Raw genomic sequence first — 17,904 nt, 5'->3', positions numbered from 1 at the left:
CATGTAACTTATGGTTGTGAGGTAATCTTTTCATGCATAGAAATCTTTGTATTGGAGGTATGAAACGGATAAGAAAAAAATAAGAGATATATAAAAACAAACATGTAAAGGGAAACATCCAAAAACAGGAAAAAGAAAAGAAAAAGTAAAAGGATGAGATCAGGAAAAATGTAGAAAGGGAAACGACCGGAGAGAAGCAGAAAAATGGAAACACCAGGGTGAAAGGACAGGACAGGAAGAAGAAGCAGCAGAGAGAGAAATAAAAGGAAGAAGGAAGCTTTGGCTTTTAGCTAAAGTTCCCACGTGTGTCTGTGCATCTGTCCCAGCAGTTTGCCTATCTGCATCTCCTCTTCAGTTTCTATGACTTGCTGGCAGCCTGCTGGGGGCTGGGCCCCTCGGTGGCTAGTAATAACCTCGCAAATACCACTCACTCTGAGAAGTATCAACTGGCTGGCTATAATGGGTGTGCTTCCTCTCTGTGTTCCCACCACACAATACATTTCCAAATAAACATATGGCTGAATTTCTCCTTAGATTATTTCCACAAGCAAAGAAAATGTTCAACTTATGTCCGTATGACCTACTCTGATACTAATTTTCCTAGCAGTTGTCATGGAAGGCTGGATGGGTAAACAAATAGATAGATACAAGGATGGATGGAATTGTTCGATATATTCACTCTTGATTTAGATGGAAGCATGGAGAAAACTGTAAAAGCTAGCAGAGAAGTAATGGACAGACAATTGCTTTGGGAGGACCGGATAAAATGTGCGTACATGTTGGTTGAATGACTCATGGATAATGACTCATTGCAAAAGATATATGAACAGTTAGATATAGGTTGGTTGTAGATTGATGAAATTATTTCAATAAATTGAATATGTGTATGTACATGTGAATGGATGGATGATAAATAAATAGACAGAGGCTTGGCTGTCTGTAAAACATAATCTTGGGAAATTTAGGAAATCGATTGAGTGCTATTCTACTTTGGATAGATTCTTAATCTTCCTAGATAAACTGTGAGATTTTCTGAAAACTTTTTTTTTCAGGGCTGAGGACTGAACCCAGGGCCTTGTGCTTGCTAGGCAAGTGCTCTACCACTGAGCTAAATCCCCAACCCCTCTGAAACCTTTTATTTAACTCCATTCTCAAAATTCAAGATACTAATAACTTTTGGAAATATGGAATGTTAAATTTCTCAAAACACAACTGAAAGCAAGAACAGCAAAATATTAAATATAGAAAGAACTGGGAGAATATTTTGAAAAATTTCACCAGATTACTACTGGATTTTTTTCATCTAAAGTCTTCTAATAATAAAAAAGTGAACTTCAGATTGCCACTTGGAATCAGTGGGTTGACATTGCTCTCAAGAGGTGAAAAACTATACCAAGTAGTTTGGGGGCTAAAAAGCAGCTGAATAAATGAATCCTGGAACCAAGCACCCGGAATACAGACCATTGGAAAACACACCCACCATTTTCTGCATGACCTCCAAGAGCTCGTCCTCCGTCTTCTGGCGCAGGCAGTGAACGATGACAGCAGACGTGGTGGTTTTGCACCCAGCAATAGCAGCAAATTTCTGCAAGAGATGTCGGGCAACCACAGACGTCAATAGCAACATCAGTACCCACCATTGGTGTAGACAGTGGGTTCTATCCTAAGTCCTATTTCTAAAGACAGATAAGTGATCCTGAAAACACTCTAGACCAGCAGACTTGGGTCCTGGAGCCAAAAAGTTGCCTCTATTATTATTTGTAATGGTTGCCATGAATACACCTGAGCCTGTTACCTTAACTTTTAAAATAGTCACAATGTTGGAGAAGTGTACTTATTATCTTAAGAGAAACCAGGTACAGTGGATATAGGGCAAGGAATCCATGATCCCACTGTCCATTTCAGATCCACTTCCTCCATTTACAGGCCATTTGGCCCCTGGTTTCCAGCACCTGTTACATAAGGAGAGCATGCTTCAGAGGGTAGGTACCCTGTCTTCCTGCACACGTCATGCAGAATTGAATAATCTGAATAATATGACCTACAGGAAGAAACTTGAAAGCCTATAGAGTGTGGTTTAGATGGAGCCCTAGAACTGATTTCTGTCCAGTCATTCTCATTTCAGAAATTGCTTGAACACATGGCTGAGTCCTATATCCAGAAAGACCCCTGAGGACTCCAGGAAAGAGTATGGCAATTTTCCAGGGTGGGACCTACCTTAGTGATTGTTCTGGCATCTGTTATAAGCAAACCAGGAGTGAAGATCACACCACTCTCAGAAATGGCCCTGTGGAAGAGGTTCTTGGCCAAGGGAGACAACACCTGGCATGGAGAGAAGAAGAGGAGAGTTTATGCTCACAGGAGGGGCCCAGTGACTCATTCGCCATCTGAATACTCCTCTGTCCTGGTCATTCTTGAAGACTCTGGCGCTCTGTAGACATGACAGCACCCCATCTGTCTATTCTATCTTTGAGACTTTTCTCAGGCCTGAGATTCCACAAAAGAAACTCAGTGGAGTAGAACCAGGGTGCACAGTAAGAAACAGTAGAGGAAGTGTGTGGCAAGTGCCTATGGCAACAAGAAAAGCTACTTGAAAGACATTTTGGCAATTGCTAGCCACAAATTCTGTTTGAGAAATTCTTTTATTCTGAATTTATCCAGAAAATTATCATGTAAGGGAAAAAAAAGAACTGGGGATGCAGTTCAGTAGGAGAACTACCTATGGGTCAGGCTAACATGAAAGATGGAAGGAAGAGAGGGAAGAAGAGTGAAGAAGGGGAATATAGTGGCACCATCATGGAAACACACAGATATCTGCTGAATATTCTATTGTTTATAATGGAGACAATGGTAAATGCATCAAGGCCCTAGCATTAATCAGTTCATGACTTACCATGGAACTCTGTGCAATAATGAATGATAATGTCATATGTGTTTAATGTTTGGAGAGGTATATTTATGCCATACTGCATTTTAAAGGATAGTTTCATTGTAAAAACAGCCCAAGACTGTGAGAGTGAGAGGATGCATGGAAGCATGATACATAAATGATAGATGAATAGAAAGATAGATAGACAATAGACATGACTTGGAGGAAACAACAAGAGATAGATATGGCAAGATATCTACAATGACCGTATAAGAGTCACAGGGCTATGGATGACATTTTTATCCTTAATATTCATCATGTAACTTTTTTCCCTTCAAAGTAAGTTTGTGTGTTTGTGTGTGTGTGATGAAAAATAGCAACTAAGTTGATATTCTACTCATCTCTGAGAGTTTCATATAGCTACCAGAACTTTCTATAACTTCTCTATAACTTCTCCTTAACTCCCATTTTCCATATAAGCAAATTTCTTACAACTCAGTTTGGCTATTTCCCACATACACTGCCCATTCTTGCCTGTCTCGCTTTCATACATCCTGCCTCTCACTCCCTGTCCACAAAAGAACTCACCCCTCTGCCCCAGATTCTGCTGCTGCCCTGGTAGTTAAGGACAAACTAGGAGGCCACTTCAGAGAGGATCCTGCCTGCTGCCCACATTTGAGACCTCTAACATGTACATCTACCTTGGATTCACACAATTGCTTCTTCCTATTTGTAGTTTATAAACAACCTAATTTCCCAACAGAAGCAAGGCCAGCCCCAGTCACGGCTAAGAAGCCGCTGGTAGTTGGTAGCAACTGAGAGAAGGGGAGTCAGTGTTCCATAGGAGTGTGGCCCTGGTGGGCGAGCCCACTCTCCAGTGAAGGCCACACACCCAAGAGTAAATGGACAATATAAACCATACTTGATGAATTTAAAACAGAAAGAGACATAAAGTTAAATGGGGGGAGGAAGGGTAGGTGGATATGGCAGAAGACCGGGAAAGACTGAATAGCATCAAAATGTGTTGTAGGAAGTTCTCAAAGAACTAATAACAGAAACTTGACAAGGCCAAGGCCTTCTGTGCAAAATGAGACTCAGCCTGTTTCTTGAACAAACATGCTTTAAATACTTGAAAAATATGGTTAATAAAGGGAAAAATAACTAAGTGAAGAGGCTAGTGTTGTCATTGATCCAAGCTAGAATTTGAGAGATCTATGGCTCTGGGACACCAAGTTCAATTCTGAGCCTCCTAGGAACCAAATACAGTTAGTTTGGTTGTCAGCGACTGACTCTCAATATTGTGTAGTGAGTAAAACTGACAGTGTTTTGAAAGCAACCAGCTGGTCTCTAGGAAGTCCCATCAGCAGTCGCATTAGGAAGCGTGGACACGAGGCCTGGTACTGGGGACACTTACGAGAACAGAGACACTGAAACTTCCTGCTGACTCGCCAAAGATGGTCACAGAGTCTGGGTCCCCTCCAAAATTGGCAATGTTGTCCTGGACCCAGCGCAGTGCAGCCACCTGGTCCAAATGACCCCAGTTTCCCCGGCCATGTTCATCCCCTGTGCTGCAAGAGACAAAGAACGTATACATGGCATGGCAGGGATCTTAGCACCACAGATCTATTGGGGGCCATTTGCAGCTTTCCAGAGCCCAGGTGAGCTTGGCATCTCTGACACAGAAATCTTCATCTGTGTGAGGCTCTCACTCATTATTCCAACAACTATGTACTAAGGGTCCAACATATGTCTAAATCTGGTGTGAGGGCTATAGCATATCTCGAAACAAAAAAATAATATGGCAACATTCAGCTCACAGCACAAAGCACAAAGCACAAATGAACAGCTAAAATGATAATATAGTGTCAGCAATGGGGAAAAGAAAATCAGGTAAAGAAAGTAGTGAAGGTAGGTCTGGGATGTGCTTTAGACTCATAACCAGAGAAACCCTCTTTGAGTTGATGGCATTTGATAGAGATCTACATAAAATGAGCACCAGGGCTTTGTAAACACCCAAAGAAGAATTTCAATTAAGATGAGCAGCAGGTGCAAAGGCCTTGAGGCTCGGGGAACAAAAATATGCATGCAGCTTCTGTGAGATGGAGGCAGAGCCATTGCTGGGAGCCTTGGCAAGGCTTCTATGTCATTGAAATTCATGTGCGTATTAGGCAAAGGCATGACACGGCCCCATCATTCATTGCTTGTCAAGTATTCTGATCACAACATGCAGCAGCTGTCATGTAAAAGTTGCAAGTTTGATTAAAATGTTGGTTATAACATTAACCCATCCCATAGAAACAGCTTTGAAAGCTGGAAAATGTAGACCCAAAACAGCAGGATTCTGAGCATATTTTAAAAATAGAGTTACAGGGATCTGTTGTCTGAGTGGAAAAATGGTGTGGAAAAGAAGAAGAAGAAGAAGAAGAAGAAGAAGAAGAAGAAGAAGAAGAAGAAGAAGAAGAAGAAGAAGAAGAAGAAGAAGAAGAAGAAGAAGAAGAGTCCAGGATGTTTGCAAGGCCTGTGTTGTAAGTAAATGGGTGCTCAGAGCAGTCGGCCGCTATGTAGGGTCCTGTGGGAAACAGAGGAGGATCTTTGTTGAAGGAATGGTCAGTGGATGTCAAGGGCTGAGCTTCTCCCTGTTAAGTGGGAGAAGTTTATGCATGTCTACAGAAACCAGGGGTAGGTGAAAGGACTGTGTAGGATTTCAAGGGGGGTTGGGGATTATACATGGTGTGAAAGAGTTGCTGGAATCACTCAGAGGATTTGTACAGAGGGAAAAGGAAACACACAGTGCCTGAGGACAGGGAGCAGAGGGCAGAAAAGGAGTAGACTGGGCAATAGGGAAGAGTGAGGCAAGGACAGGGTCAGGAAGCATCTCATTGCAGCTATCATAGTATTATGAGCTGCAGGAGGTTGAGACGAGCACTGGCAAGGTCGCAGTTAGCTTCTGGGCCAACTTGGCTTCATGGCTAGCTGAAAACCTGTCTGTGGAACCACTAACTTTGATCCCTCCATGAGCCCACCCATTCCCTACTTTCCTGGGAGGAAATGTCTAACACTCAAGTTCTGTGCTGTGTTGCTGATTGCTGACACAGAGGAATGCAGAGTGCTGATGTAATATAGGTGACCATTTCAAAGGCAGCAACATGAAGACTGGGCTTTTCGGAACAAATAGGACTTAGTTTCATAGAGTAGGCATCTAGGAAGAGATCCCAGAAGCAAGAGGAGTGTATGAATGTACACTTTACTGAGGAATATAAAGGTCAATAGGGCCTGGTAATGAAGGGACTGAACCCCCGTCATGGAAAATTTTATTAAATGTCCTTGTGCAGAGTAACATTACTAAAACTGGGTCCTAGAATCTTTGATTCTGCAGATTTGATGGTTTGAATACGGTCTTTTCTACAAGAAAAGGGGGTTTTGGTACCTAATGTGCCAGGTTTCTTCCGTGGTAGAATTTGTAGAGGGTGGGGTCTTTCCCTGGGCACACTATATTTCTAAGGGATCTGTGTGCTCAAGGAAATGTGCTATATCCTGAGAAAGTGAGTTGTTACCAAAAGAGGAAGACTGCCTTCCCATTTTCTCTGACTTTCTGCCTTACCATGCAGTTGTCTCTTTATCCCACAGATTCAATTTTCATTCTTCCACCACAGTGCATTGTAGCATAGGGCCCCTCAACATATCCAAGACTGATGAAATGATTCTGTCCTTGGCTCCCAGCCACACAAACACTGACCTAAATAAATCTGATTTCCTTGTCAGTGATAAATTTCAAATAGAACTGATCAATATAGAAGCCAATAAGCAGAGAGGAGTGTTCACAAATCCTACCTGAAGAATCCCCAGATGCCCAGGCGGTACTGAATGGTCACCACCACCACGTTTTCATGTGCAGAAAGGACTAGTCCATCAAAGGTTGATGCCCCACCTGCTACCAGTCCTCCTCCATGGATCCACACCATCACCTAGGTAGCAGGAAAAGGATCATACTTGTCATAGGAAATAGAATTGGGAAGGAGCTCAGATGTTTCATTTGATTTTCATGGCCTGGCCCTGATTTAGGGCATCACCACTCAAAGTGCATCAGTGTCCAGCTAGGTTGCAAAAATAGTATTGTACTTCTTCCTCAACAAACCTGGCTAGAAGCCAGGATGTCAACCCATTCAATGTCCCTACCTTTCTCTTTAGACCTGTGTGCCAAGTCTCCCCAGGGTTCCTCTAACTGAGAGCATCATTATGGGAACAACAGAGGACAACAATATCAGCTTTTCCCCAGCACAGTGACATTGTAATACGTGGTCCATTCAGGCAGTTGAGTCTTTTAGCTTCATCTCTATTAACCATGATGTGCCTACATGCTCATCCCCAGGCCCCCGTTGGTACCCTTTCCTGTCCCTTTAGTGCACTACCTTTCCACCAGAATCCTCCCCAGCTTACTAAGCCCATTCTACATCTTCCTTCTCCATCATGTCTTCAGCCATTTAACTATTAAGAGTGTCTACTCTACACCAGGTTCTTTTTATACAACTTGAGGCTGAGGAGAGATACAATAACTGTTAATTTAAGGCTTCAGGATTTAAAGAGCTCACATTCCACAGAAGTGACCAGGAGAAAATAAAGCTGAAATCTTATACAACACTGCTAATAAACAGGAAAGAGAAAGCAAGGATAATCTGGGCACAGTAAAATGATTATTATCAATAATATAGAAACAAAGATTGTCCCATTTGGTAGATAGAAAAACTAAGGCACCTCTGCTGGGATCCCACAGCTAATGAAAGGTGGAAGTAGGACTTGAGCAGCCATCTGGCCCCAGCTCACAGCTGAGCTCCTAAACAATGCAGTTCATGGCCACTGTTCAGTGATCTGGGCCGGGAACCAGCCCTCCCACAGCTCCGACTAGTATCTGTGCTGCTGGGTCCTCCACGAGGACTCAGGTACAGCTCAGCAGCCACTATGGACTGTTTACAACATGTGAGGGAAAAAAGAGGCTAGGAAGGCAAGCAGTTCCTGCTCTTTCAGCAAGTGGAAGCAGACCCAGAATCTATGTGTCTCTAGGACCTGCATACATAGCTGGACAGTCCCTTGCTTTCCAAGCTCCATGAGCTTCTGTTTCTCCTCCCCTTGGGCTCTCCACCACGTACATGGAGGGTCTGAGTTAAGCTCATCTTAAAGACTGAGCCCGCAGGGTGACCAATCATGTGTTGAAGCTGTTATCTGAGGTGTCTGTGCAGACCAGACGACAAGAACCTTGAAGGCAAGGCTATGCATAATGATTCCTGTCCTTGCTTCTCCTGACCCTAAGTCTGGCTGTGAGGACACAGAGTCCAAAATAGAAGGTGGATAAACGAGTGGGTGGGGGTGAGATTTGTTCTCACCTCCTTGTGCAAAGGCAAACATGTTTAGGGTCTGTTCTGGTGACTGTTGTTTCCTCCTTCACTTCCGAGTTTCATCTCAGGTGCTCCCAGGAGACTGGGTAGGTGCTCACACCCTATCTTATTCCACTTCAGGGATCATGTCTTTACAGAGCACCTCTCCAAGACTGTGTGTAGTCTGTAACTGGCAGCCTGCCCTACCCCTGCCTCTTCATTTCAATGGGAAATGCTGACTCACTCAGCCACCAGCTTGTGCCAAAGGCAACAAGTGAGGGGGAGGAGGAGGAGGAGGTATAATACAAACACAGGTGGGTGGCAAAGGGCATGAAACGGGGTTGTGAGGTTGCCCCAGACTCCTCCCTCCACTCTCTGTCATTCACCTGGTAGTGAAAGTTGTCACAGGTAATGTGGAGACAAAGGTAGCATACATCTCCCTTGCCAGCCCCTGTGGTGGTATTTTACTTGTACTGAAATGTGATTTTAATTGTATGTTAATAAATAAAGTTGTCTGGGGGTCAGAGCTATTAGAGCCATAGCAAGTGCGTGGCGGCGGTGGCACACGCCTTTAAGGACCTGGAGGGCGGTACATTCAGGCAGTGACGAGGCAGTCACATGTTTGGGTTTACAACCAATGAGAAGGCAGAACAGAAAGACTATAAAGACATACACACAGGAAGTAGGTTCCCTTTTTGGAGAGCTCTCTTGGCTGAAGAGGATCCCTGAATCAGGAAGGGTGAGGCTCTTAGCTCTGACCTCTTGGCTTTCTTCTCTGAATCGGTTCTGTGTTTCTTATTTAATAAGACCGTTGGTTACATCTACAAGCCCCTACCTAGGAGCACAGGTGTAAAGATGGAAGACCCAAGCTCTTGTTCTCTCATCCCTTCTGAGTGCCTTTCCTTCCCTACCTGAGCCTCAGTTTCTCTCTCTGAAGAGAAAGGCTTGGGCTGCTCATTTTTCTCTAAGATTCCTTCAATGGTGCCAACATCATTGTAAATTGTGCCTTAGCTGCTCTGGGACCAGATTCTAATTTAATAACTAATAGCAATCATTTTGAAAAACTTCTAAAAGTGTAAGAGAATGTGAAAAACTTAAGCTGTACATTCCAGGTGCACAGCAATTCCACCAAAATCAGGGTCTTTGGAAGAAACAAAGCAATGCATTTACTTTTGCTGTGGTGAAAGGAAGTCCCTGCCTCAGTCCTGGCTTGTCTACCTAAGCATCTAGCTGCCTTCATCCCCTTCCAGTCACACTGAAGACCTGGATGCCGTAGCGCAGAGGACTAGACCAGCAGTCCCCATGCTTACCGGCAGCCTGCTGCTCCTTGACAGGTCGGCAGGAGTGTACATGTTCAGGTAGAGACAGTCCTCAGAAAACTGGAGGTGGATTTTCTCCTTCCTGTTGGTTAGGAGGTCATTGACCCTCTGCCCTCTCACTGCATCCTGGGAGCACCTAGAGGAGAGAGTGGACACCTGAAATTCCAACATATAGAAGCTGGACCTGTTACCTGTTACCTGTCTCCACATGCACCAGGTTGTTTGAGCTTACAAATGGAGCTGCTTTCACAGGACTAGAATCTGGTGAAATTAGTAAGAGGGACTTTATGGGTAAATGGTGGAAACCCAGACACCTTTATCTCACTTGGCATCTCTCCCCTTCCTGGAGCCTTTTGGGCACTCTGAGCAATGGAGAGATGTTCATCGTCTGACCTACCTGGGATATGACAATCTCACCAGTGTCTTCTCAGTGCCTGCCCTTGGCTAGGCCTGGTGCAGTGGGCTGAGGGTGAACCTGATCTTTCATCAGGTGACCTTCTTCTAGTCCTTTTGAGACTTCTGTGAATCCAGGAACTACCATTAATAACTTCTTAGCATGTTGGAAGTTACGGCTGACATCTTTGTGGGATGATCTCAGTGGCCGGCATTCTAGTAGTTAGTCACTGATATGCTGACATTATTGGCCGAGTACCTTTCCTACTCTGTACACAAATCTTCTAGGTCCAAGTAAAGCCAATGCTATCACTCATGACCTCTGTCAGCCTCCTATGAAAGAATAACTGTTGACTTCTCTAAAGAGGGATCATGAAGGACCAATGGAGAATTGAAAGAATTGGTGGGAATTACTGAGTCATCCTGGAGTCCCAGATGATGATTTTAATTTTCCTCATACATGAACTCATTTAAGCTTTAGATTTAGCACCACTTATGCCCAGTTCTGTTTATACCTGTCATTTTAGAGAGCGATGAACAGAGTACTCTAGAAAGGAAAGAAAGGTCTATGTTTCTAAAGTACCCTTGAGGATTCCAGAAGGCTATTGGACCAGTGGATGACTCCCTCCTGCATCACTCTAAGGCAGATGCTCTTACTGAATGAGGCCCAGGCCCACCCCAGTGGCTTACATAGGAGGGTAGGAGGTGGCATTCTTCACGAAGCTCCAGGGCTCTGCAGGCTGTGGTGGAGCAAACCTCAGGGATCCAAGAGGAGGCTTGGCAAAGGGGACTCCCAGGAAGACGGCCACAGGCTGTGTGAATCCTTCTAAGCGGACATACTTCCCCAGGACTTTGCCATGAACAGTGTTCACCACAGGTGGTGAGGATGGGTGCCCTGCAGAACACAGAGAAGAAAACGAACACATTAGAGTGACAAGATCAGACCTGGATTCCATGTGGGTTTTCCCATTTTCTAAGCATGTGACCTTGAATAAATTACCCAAATACTTCTGGGTCTCATTTGTTTCTGACTTGAGATTAAGATGAGGAACACTTATCTCACAGAACCTTTAGTTTCCCTCTGAGAAACCTGTATCCATCAGGACCCTGGTGCTGAGCTTCATGCTGGACCAGAGGAAGAACAAGTGGCTCCTGTCTCAGGAAAGTGGCCTTATTGGAAAACAGACGTGCTTGACCTGATGCTAAGGTAAGAAATGTGTCCCGAGAGAAGGACTAGGGAGGTGCCAGAGAAGTTGGAAGAAATGAGGTCTTCTGAATGGTGACTTTGTGAGGTTCTGAGACATTCAGCAGGAAGAGGGATGACTAAGAATGGTGGAGATATAGAGCAATTAAGCAGCCTGCAAAAGTAAGAGATCCAGAAAGTATAGCATAGACCCTGGCTGGTAAGGATGAATGGCTTATTGATGCCCAGGTGGAGTCCATGGGGAGAAGATAATCCTGAAAGTCCTGTGTGTCAGGGAGGGCACTGAACACCTGGCTAGATGACTAGATTTCACATGGTGGGCAAATAAGTAACAGAAGCGTTTCTGGCACTGAGAACACTCTGGTCTGTCTGTGTAGGATCCCCCAAGGGGAAGAGAAGCTGGGTCAATACCCTTTCTGACCCTTTGGCTTCAGTCTTGAACAGCTAAGAAATCTTTCCTCATCTCCCTGTAGCTTCCCCATCTGTCCTTGTACCATTGTACCCTCTGTAGGACCAGGAAACCACACCGATCCCCCTTTAAGCCCCAGAAAGACATCAACACATTTCATTGCCACCAATTCTGGTGTCTCCTAGTTTGGTTAATAGCCTACTTGTCAGAGCATCACTCTTAACACCTGATTTCTCTCTTCTGGTCCTAACTCTTCCCCTTTAGCTGCAGAGAGTATGTCAATTCCTCTCTCAACATTTTTTGAGAGAGAGAAAGAACATAAAGTTGGGTGGGTAGGGAGGTAGGGAAGAGCTGAGAGGAGCTTTGAAAGGTTAAAAAAATCATCAATATTATATAAATTTTAATATTATAATAATAAAGTGTGGTCAGAAAAGAAAATTCTAGATTTTTCTTTTCTTTTCTTTCTTTCTTTTTTTTTTTTACAAAATAGCCTTGGCATCAGAAAGTCTTGGCATCATGTCTCAGAGATACTATCAAGCCTATTACAAGATAGTATCTCTGAGACATGATATCAATAACTAACTCCATAATATGGACATTTGGTTGTTTTTATTTCTGCTGCCAATTACTATAAATAAAAGTAGTGAAATTCTGGGGGACACACAACTTACAATGTTTTGACATAATGACATTTGATTAATGATGTGTGTTTTACTTTAAGATCATTAAATTATCAGCATGTAACCTCATCCTGAGTCTAAGATGAGATTTATAGAGAACAGCCACTAACACTGGACTTTCTCTTGGGAAATCTTGGTTACAAGCTTGCGGCCACTCCTGGTGCCATTAGAAGTCAATCCCATGCTTGTCTCCCTTTGTCTTTGCTTGTAGCTTGAGTTTTCCTGCCTGGCCCATGGTCAGGACAAATCTCTCTCACCTGCCAGTCCCACAGCCACTCGACCTGACCAAGTAAACACAGAGACTTATATTGGTTACAAACTGTATGGCCGTGGCAGGCTTCTTGCTAACTGTTCTTACAGCTTAAATTAATCCATTTCCATTAATCTATACCTTGCCACATGGCTTGTGGCTTACCGGCATCTTCACATGTTGTTTCTCATCATGGTGGCTGGCAGTGTCTCTCTGACTCAGCCTTCCACTTCCCAGCTTTATTCTCCTCCTTGTCCCGCCTACACTTCCTGCCTAGCCAATGACCAATCAGTGTTTTATTTATTGACTAATCAGCAACACATTTGCCATACAGAACATCCCACAGCACTTCCCCCCCTTTTTTTTTTCAAAAAGGAAGGTTTTAACCTTAACAAAGCAAAATTACATATAATTTGGGAATTTGGGCATAGCTTCTCTTACTACTTCCTGCTGGAGGGGGGCGCTGTATCTTATGGGAACACAAAGAAAATTTAAGGATCATGGAATAGTCCATGAGGGTGTATCGTCTGAGCCAGTTGCCTTCAAACCATTCTGGATGTTGGATCATCTGGGCCATGGTGTCATCGGAGACCTTTCAGGGGGTCTTGGCTGGTCAAACCTGATGTATCTTAATCTGGAACAAATCCATAGCCTCTGGCTTTCTGTGGGAACAAAAGAGACTCTTTTCTAAAGCAACATATCCTTATATCCAAATTTTGAAGTCAAGCTATCTTTAAAATATACATATTGGTTTAACTCAACATCTTTTACGATCAAATGTTTTTTTGCAGTTAAAAATCCCAAAGACAACACAATCCAGATTTTCTGTGTAATATTCATCTTTACGTGGCTTATTTTCTATATTAATTTTACTGTCTCTTTAAAGACTTTATTTTTTAAAACTATGTATTTGCTTATATAACTGTATATATCACCTTTTTTGTCTCTTTTTAGCCTACGTATATTTTACACACATTGTAAACTATTACATCTGAATCTGTCTTATTGTGAATCTGTTGCTTTAAACTGCAGCAGCTGTGGCTGCTGGCTCCGCCCACCTCAGCTTCCCAACATGGCCATGGTACTTTACCACCAGCTCTGGGAGCTATCGTGGGTCTATGCTTTTATCCAGGCAGCATGTAGCCCAGAAACCTCTTTTTTTGTTTTGTACTAGTAAAGGCTAAATCTACCACACAGCTTAATGTGCCACTTGCAGAGGCCTCATTCCCGCTATACTGCAGGTCGAGCGCGCACGCCAGGAACCCACCAGTAGCTCAAACCGGCAGCTGCCGCTCATTTGAGAGAGACAATTAGGAAGCTGTTTTTCTGCTCTGTTTTAGAATCTTTTCTCAGGTTTTAGGTGGAAACTCTTGCCACCACGTTGGACGCCATTTGTAGCTAGAGTTTTCCTGCCTGGCCCATGGTCAGGACAAATCTCTCTCACCTGCCAGTCCCACAGCCACTCGACCCAACCAAGTAAACACAGAGACTTATATTGGTTACAAACTGTATGGCCGTGGCAGGCTTCTTGCTAACTGTTCTTACAGCTTAAATTAATCCATTTCCATTAATCTATACCTTGCCACATGGCTTGTGGCTTACCGGCATCTTCACATGTTGTTTCTCATCATGGTGGCTGGCAGTGTCTCTCTGACTCAGCCTTCCACTTCCCAGTTTTATTCTCCTCCTTGTCCTGCCTACACTTCCTGCCTAGCCAATGGCCAATCAGTGTTTTATTTATTGACTAATCAGCAACACATTTGCCATACAGAACATCCCACAGCATTTGCTGTTAAAAATTATTTTATTTAACTTTTTATTTTTACTGCACCACTGAAACAGACTTCCTGGAAAACTTGGATATGAGGTGATCCATAGAGGGCAACATGGCACGTTGATTTTTTTTTTTTTTACTTCATGAATGTCAAGAGTTATTTACTGTGCTCGGGCCCCATTTATAATCGGGAAGAAACTGCTATGAAGAGATATGGTGATGAGCATGAGGAAGGAGGATGTGCTCCCTGCCCTGATATGGGGCTAAGGGAAGAAAAAAGGCTAAAGGTGAGTAAGCAACACCAGCTCCCTGTGAGATGGGTGCAATGGGAAGGCAGTGAGATATCCTGGTAAATGAACTGGGGCTTGTGGGGTACACTCATGACCCCAATATTTGGGAGGCTGGGGCAGAGGGATCACCTTAAGTTCTAAGCCAGTGTGGGCTACATTGCTGTGGGGTGTTGTTCTGTATTCTGTGAATATGTGTAGCTTTGATTGGTTGATAAATAAAATGCTAATTGGCCAGTAGCCAAGCAGGAAGTATAGGTGGGATAAGCAGACAAGGAGAAAGCTGGGAAGAGGAAGGCTGAGTTCGTAGTCGTCAGCCAGACATAGGAAGCAAGATGACAAAGCAGAACTGAGAGAAAAGGTACCAAGCCACGTGGCTAAACATAAACAAGAAGTATGGGTTAATTTAAGTGTAAGAGCTAGTCAGCAATAAGCCTGAGCTAATGATCATATAGTTTGTAATTAATATAAGCCTCTGTGTGTTTACTTGGGGGATGTGAGTGGGAGAGATTTGCCCTGACCACTGGCCAGCCTGGACACAGGAAACCTTCTGGCTACACTACACAGCAAGTTAAAGTACAGCCAGAACTGCATAGTGAGACAGAGATAAACAAGAATGGTACTGCATGTGATCATCTCAGTATCGAAAGGTCAGAAAGGGCACACGTTGTTCTAGCCACTTGAACTGAAAGTGAGTGGCATGTGTGTATGTGACTCCACTGTAGGAATATAAAGCAAGAGAAAGAGCCAAGATTACAAACAGACACAGCTATAGCTGAATAAGAACACCCACTAGGGTGGTGGTAGGAGACGGGCATGAACCATGGAAGCCTAAGGAGAAGGAGAGGAGGAGTTGAAAGAGGGATTGTGCTTCAGTGGTGAACGAGGGTAAAATCTGATCACAAATGCTCAGGCATGGCTGAGTTAGCTGTGAACTTTCAACCAGAGCAGAGGGAGTGTGGAGGGGGTGGAATGAGAATATTGCCAACAGCAGTTACAACTTATATCATCTAAATTGCACACATGTGATACCTACTGTATACCAGATGTCCATCCCTATTTCCTTGCAGTATTCATAACAAAAGTCTTTCTAGGTAACTACGGGTACACTTAACTCAGAAGCACCCTGTGTGGAGTAACTAAAGATGGAAAGAGCGACATTGCCTGGGTAACCAGCAGCAGAGAAATGTTCTGCTCCATATCTACATCTTTTATTGCTGTTATACACTCAGTTCCAGACATCTCTCAGGGTCACATGTCCAGACAGGGTGAGGCTTTCTGGGAACTGATTGTTGAGCACTAACTCTGGATTCAGGAGCTAGAAACAGCCCAGGACATGATTTTCCAGATGAACTTGGAAGAACACATTCCTGTGAGCCTCTTTTACCAGTCAATAAAATGCCACAGATATATGTTAAAATTAATGCTATAGCCACACATTAACCATGAATTTAATTTGTGTGTCTGATGTTTAGAGGCCATCATGACCTGTGGGAACTGTCACCCTCAGGTTCTATCCATTGCAGAGTCACAACCCTGACTACTTGCTTTACCCAGATTTGATAGCATGGACTACTGTCCATCTGTCCACCTGTCCCCATTACCCAGAACCTGGTACCAGACAGCCAAGATGAGCACTGTTCTTTAGCATCCCTTGAAAATCTAACAAAAGAGGCATTTGCTGCAGGGTCCCCAGCCTTGAGCCTCCTCACTGTTCTGGCACTTCCTGTGCTCCCTCCCCCCAGTTCTATGTTGCTCCTCTTGGGAACAATGAATAACAAAGTGTTTTTTCAATGGCTATTGGGTCCTGATGTGCTATCTTGACCACACCTCATATTTTCTATTACTACATTCTATACTTATGTATTAGTAGAAATATGCATGGAGGGCCCACTACATGTAGAGGCATGAAGGGGCCCCTCCTCTAAGAACTTTAGAAATGAAACCACTTAATCCTCTCTATGGTCCAGTGAAACCTATTCTGCCTGATTGGAGTTGTGCTGATCCCACTTGTGTTAGAGTTGGCTCCTTGCACTTCTGGACCTGAGTGTGCTGCTGGGTCTCAGGGTTTCTATCCTCTCCTGATCTCAGTGTGTCCTGTACCATGGTCTGGGCCACTTCAAGGCAAGCCCAAGTTGGGAAAGTGAATTCCCCAGCAGAACTAAATCTGTCTTGTTTTTGTTCTATGCACAACTCTGCAAGGATTTTTAAATGTGTCCCCACAAGTTTGTATTTCAAAAGTACTCACCCCAAACCACCCAGGTTGCTAGCGACACCAAGAACAGAGCACGGAGACACATAGTGCAGGGACAGGCTCCCAGTTCAATGGAGCTTCTGACTCTGACCTTCAAGGAAGGGGAGTGAACGGTCCTGCCCACATGCTGGGAATCTGCCAGTGAATCTTGCCCACAAAGACCAGTTACACAATGCAGAACAGAAAACCTCTCCCTCTTCCAAAGGGCTCTCAGGACTTTCCATGGGGTCCCCAGCCAAGTCTCTTCCAAAGTTTACCTTGCTTTGTCTGAACACTCGCCCACTCAGCATTCGCCCTCTTTTATCTAAACAATCAGTGCTGAAATCTCGGATTATAGATGGCTGAAAATGCAACCCACAGCTCCTTACATAGGCGTCTCTCTGTCTCTCCCCATAACACTCTCACTTCGGGGCTCATGAGGTCTCAGACTCAAACAAATACCTCCCAGCAATGTAGAGCTTTAGTGGGGAGGAGGGACTTGTAACAGGCTGAAAATTTTTGGAGACCCTCAGAGCCCCACATATGCTCACCAGGGAGATCAGAGCTCATCTCTCCGCCTCCCTTTCTGAGAGTTTTGAGCTCTTGTGTTTAGTAGTGAGGTTAAGTTTCATTGAGTCTCCTTGGAGAAGGCTAGATTAGTTGTGTGGTAGACTTGCAAGTGGCCCTCTCTGAGGTCACATACAACCAAGGTTAGGAGCTCACTTGCTTCAGGACTGAGATTTAGGGATAGAACGTTCTTACAGTAAATGAATTCCATTTCACCAAAATCCTTGGCTTTTAGCACCTACGTATCCTTTGATTCATGCATGCTTTGAACATTTACCAAACCAGATGTGGGGACAGGAAGAGACTGGCATGCACATGAAAGCTCCACACCATAGGGATACTGTGTCAGAGTGCACCTGGGAGAGGATCCTTTACGAAGTGCTGACGAAGGGAACTTCTGGGACCCCCTTCATAGGACCACCAGACGCCTTAGGGAAGTGCTTTAGTTGAATACAGCCTGGTACAGCTGGCTAAGCAAATGCCATATCTTCACTCAAGGTAGCTGTGAGCATCACTGTGTAGTAACATGGAAATACAGACAGTGTCAGTT

General features: G+C 44.1%; 1 protein-coding gene across 1 annotated transcript in view; it reads right to left on the bottom strand.

The window, feature by feature from the left end:
* The window catches only part of LOC128103422 (liver carboxylesterase 1F-like), a 34,739-nt gene extending 17,870 nt beyond the window's left edge, over positions 1–16,869 (bottom strand). The window contains exons 1-7 of the mRNA XM_052727806.1: positions 16,803–16,869; positions 10,641–10,845; positions 9,549–9,693; positions 6,701–6,834; positions 4,284–4,437; positions 2,218–2,322; positions 1,481–1,585 (exon numbers count right to left, since the gene is read on the bottom strand). Of these exons, the coding sequence (XP_052583766.1) occupies positions 1,481–1,585; positions 2,218–2,322; positions 4,284–4,437; positions 6,701–6,834; positions 9,549–9,693; positions 10,641–10,845; positions 16,803–16,854 (900 nt within the window). The 5' untranslated portion in view covers positions 16,855–16,869. The remainder of the gene's footprint in view (positions 1–1,480; positions 1,586–2,217; positions 2,323–4,283; positions 4,438–6,700; positions 6,835–9,548; positions 9,694–10,640; positions 10,846–16,802) is intronic.
* Positions 16,870–17,904: the final 1,035 nt, after the last annotated feature.

This window comes from Peromyscus californicus, unplaced genomic scaffold (assembly GCF_007827085.1).
Source record: "Peromyscus californicus insignis strain IS unplaced genomic scaffold, ASM782708v3 Scaffold_8__1_contigs__length_139910024, whole genome shotgun sequence".
Lineage (NCBI taxonomy): Eukaryota > Metazoa > Chordata > Mammalia > Rodentia > Cricetidae > Peromyscus > Peromyscus californicus.
The sequence above is the reverse complement of the archived record's forward strand: the minus strand, read 5'-3'. Positions and strand labels throughout refer to the sequence as shown.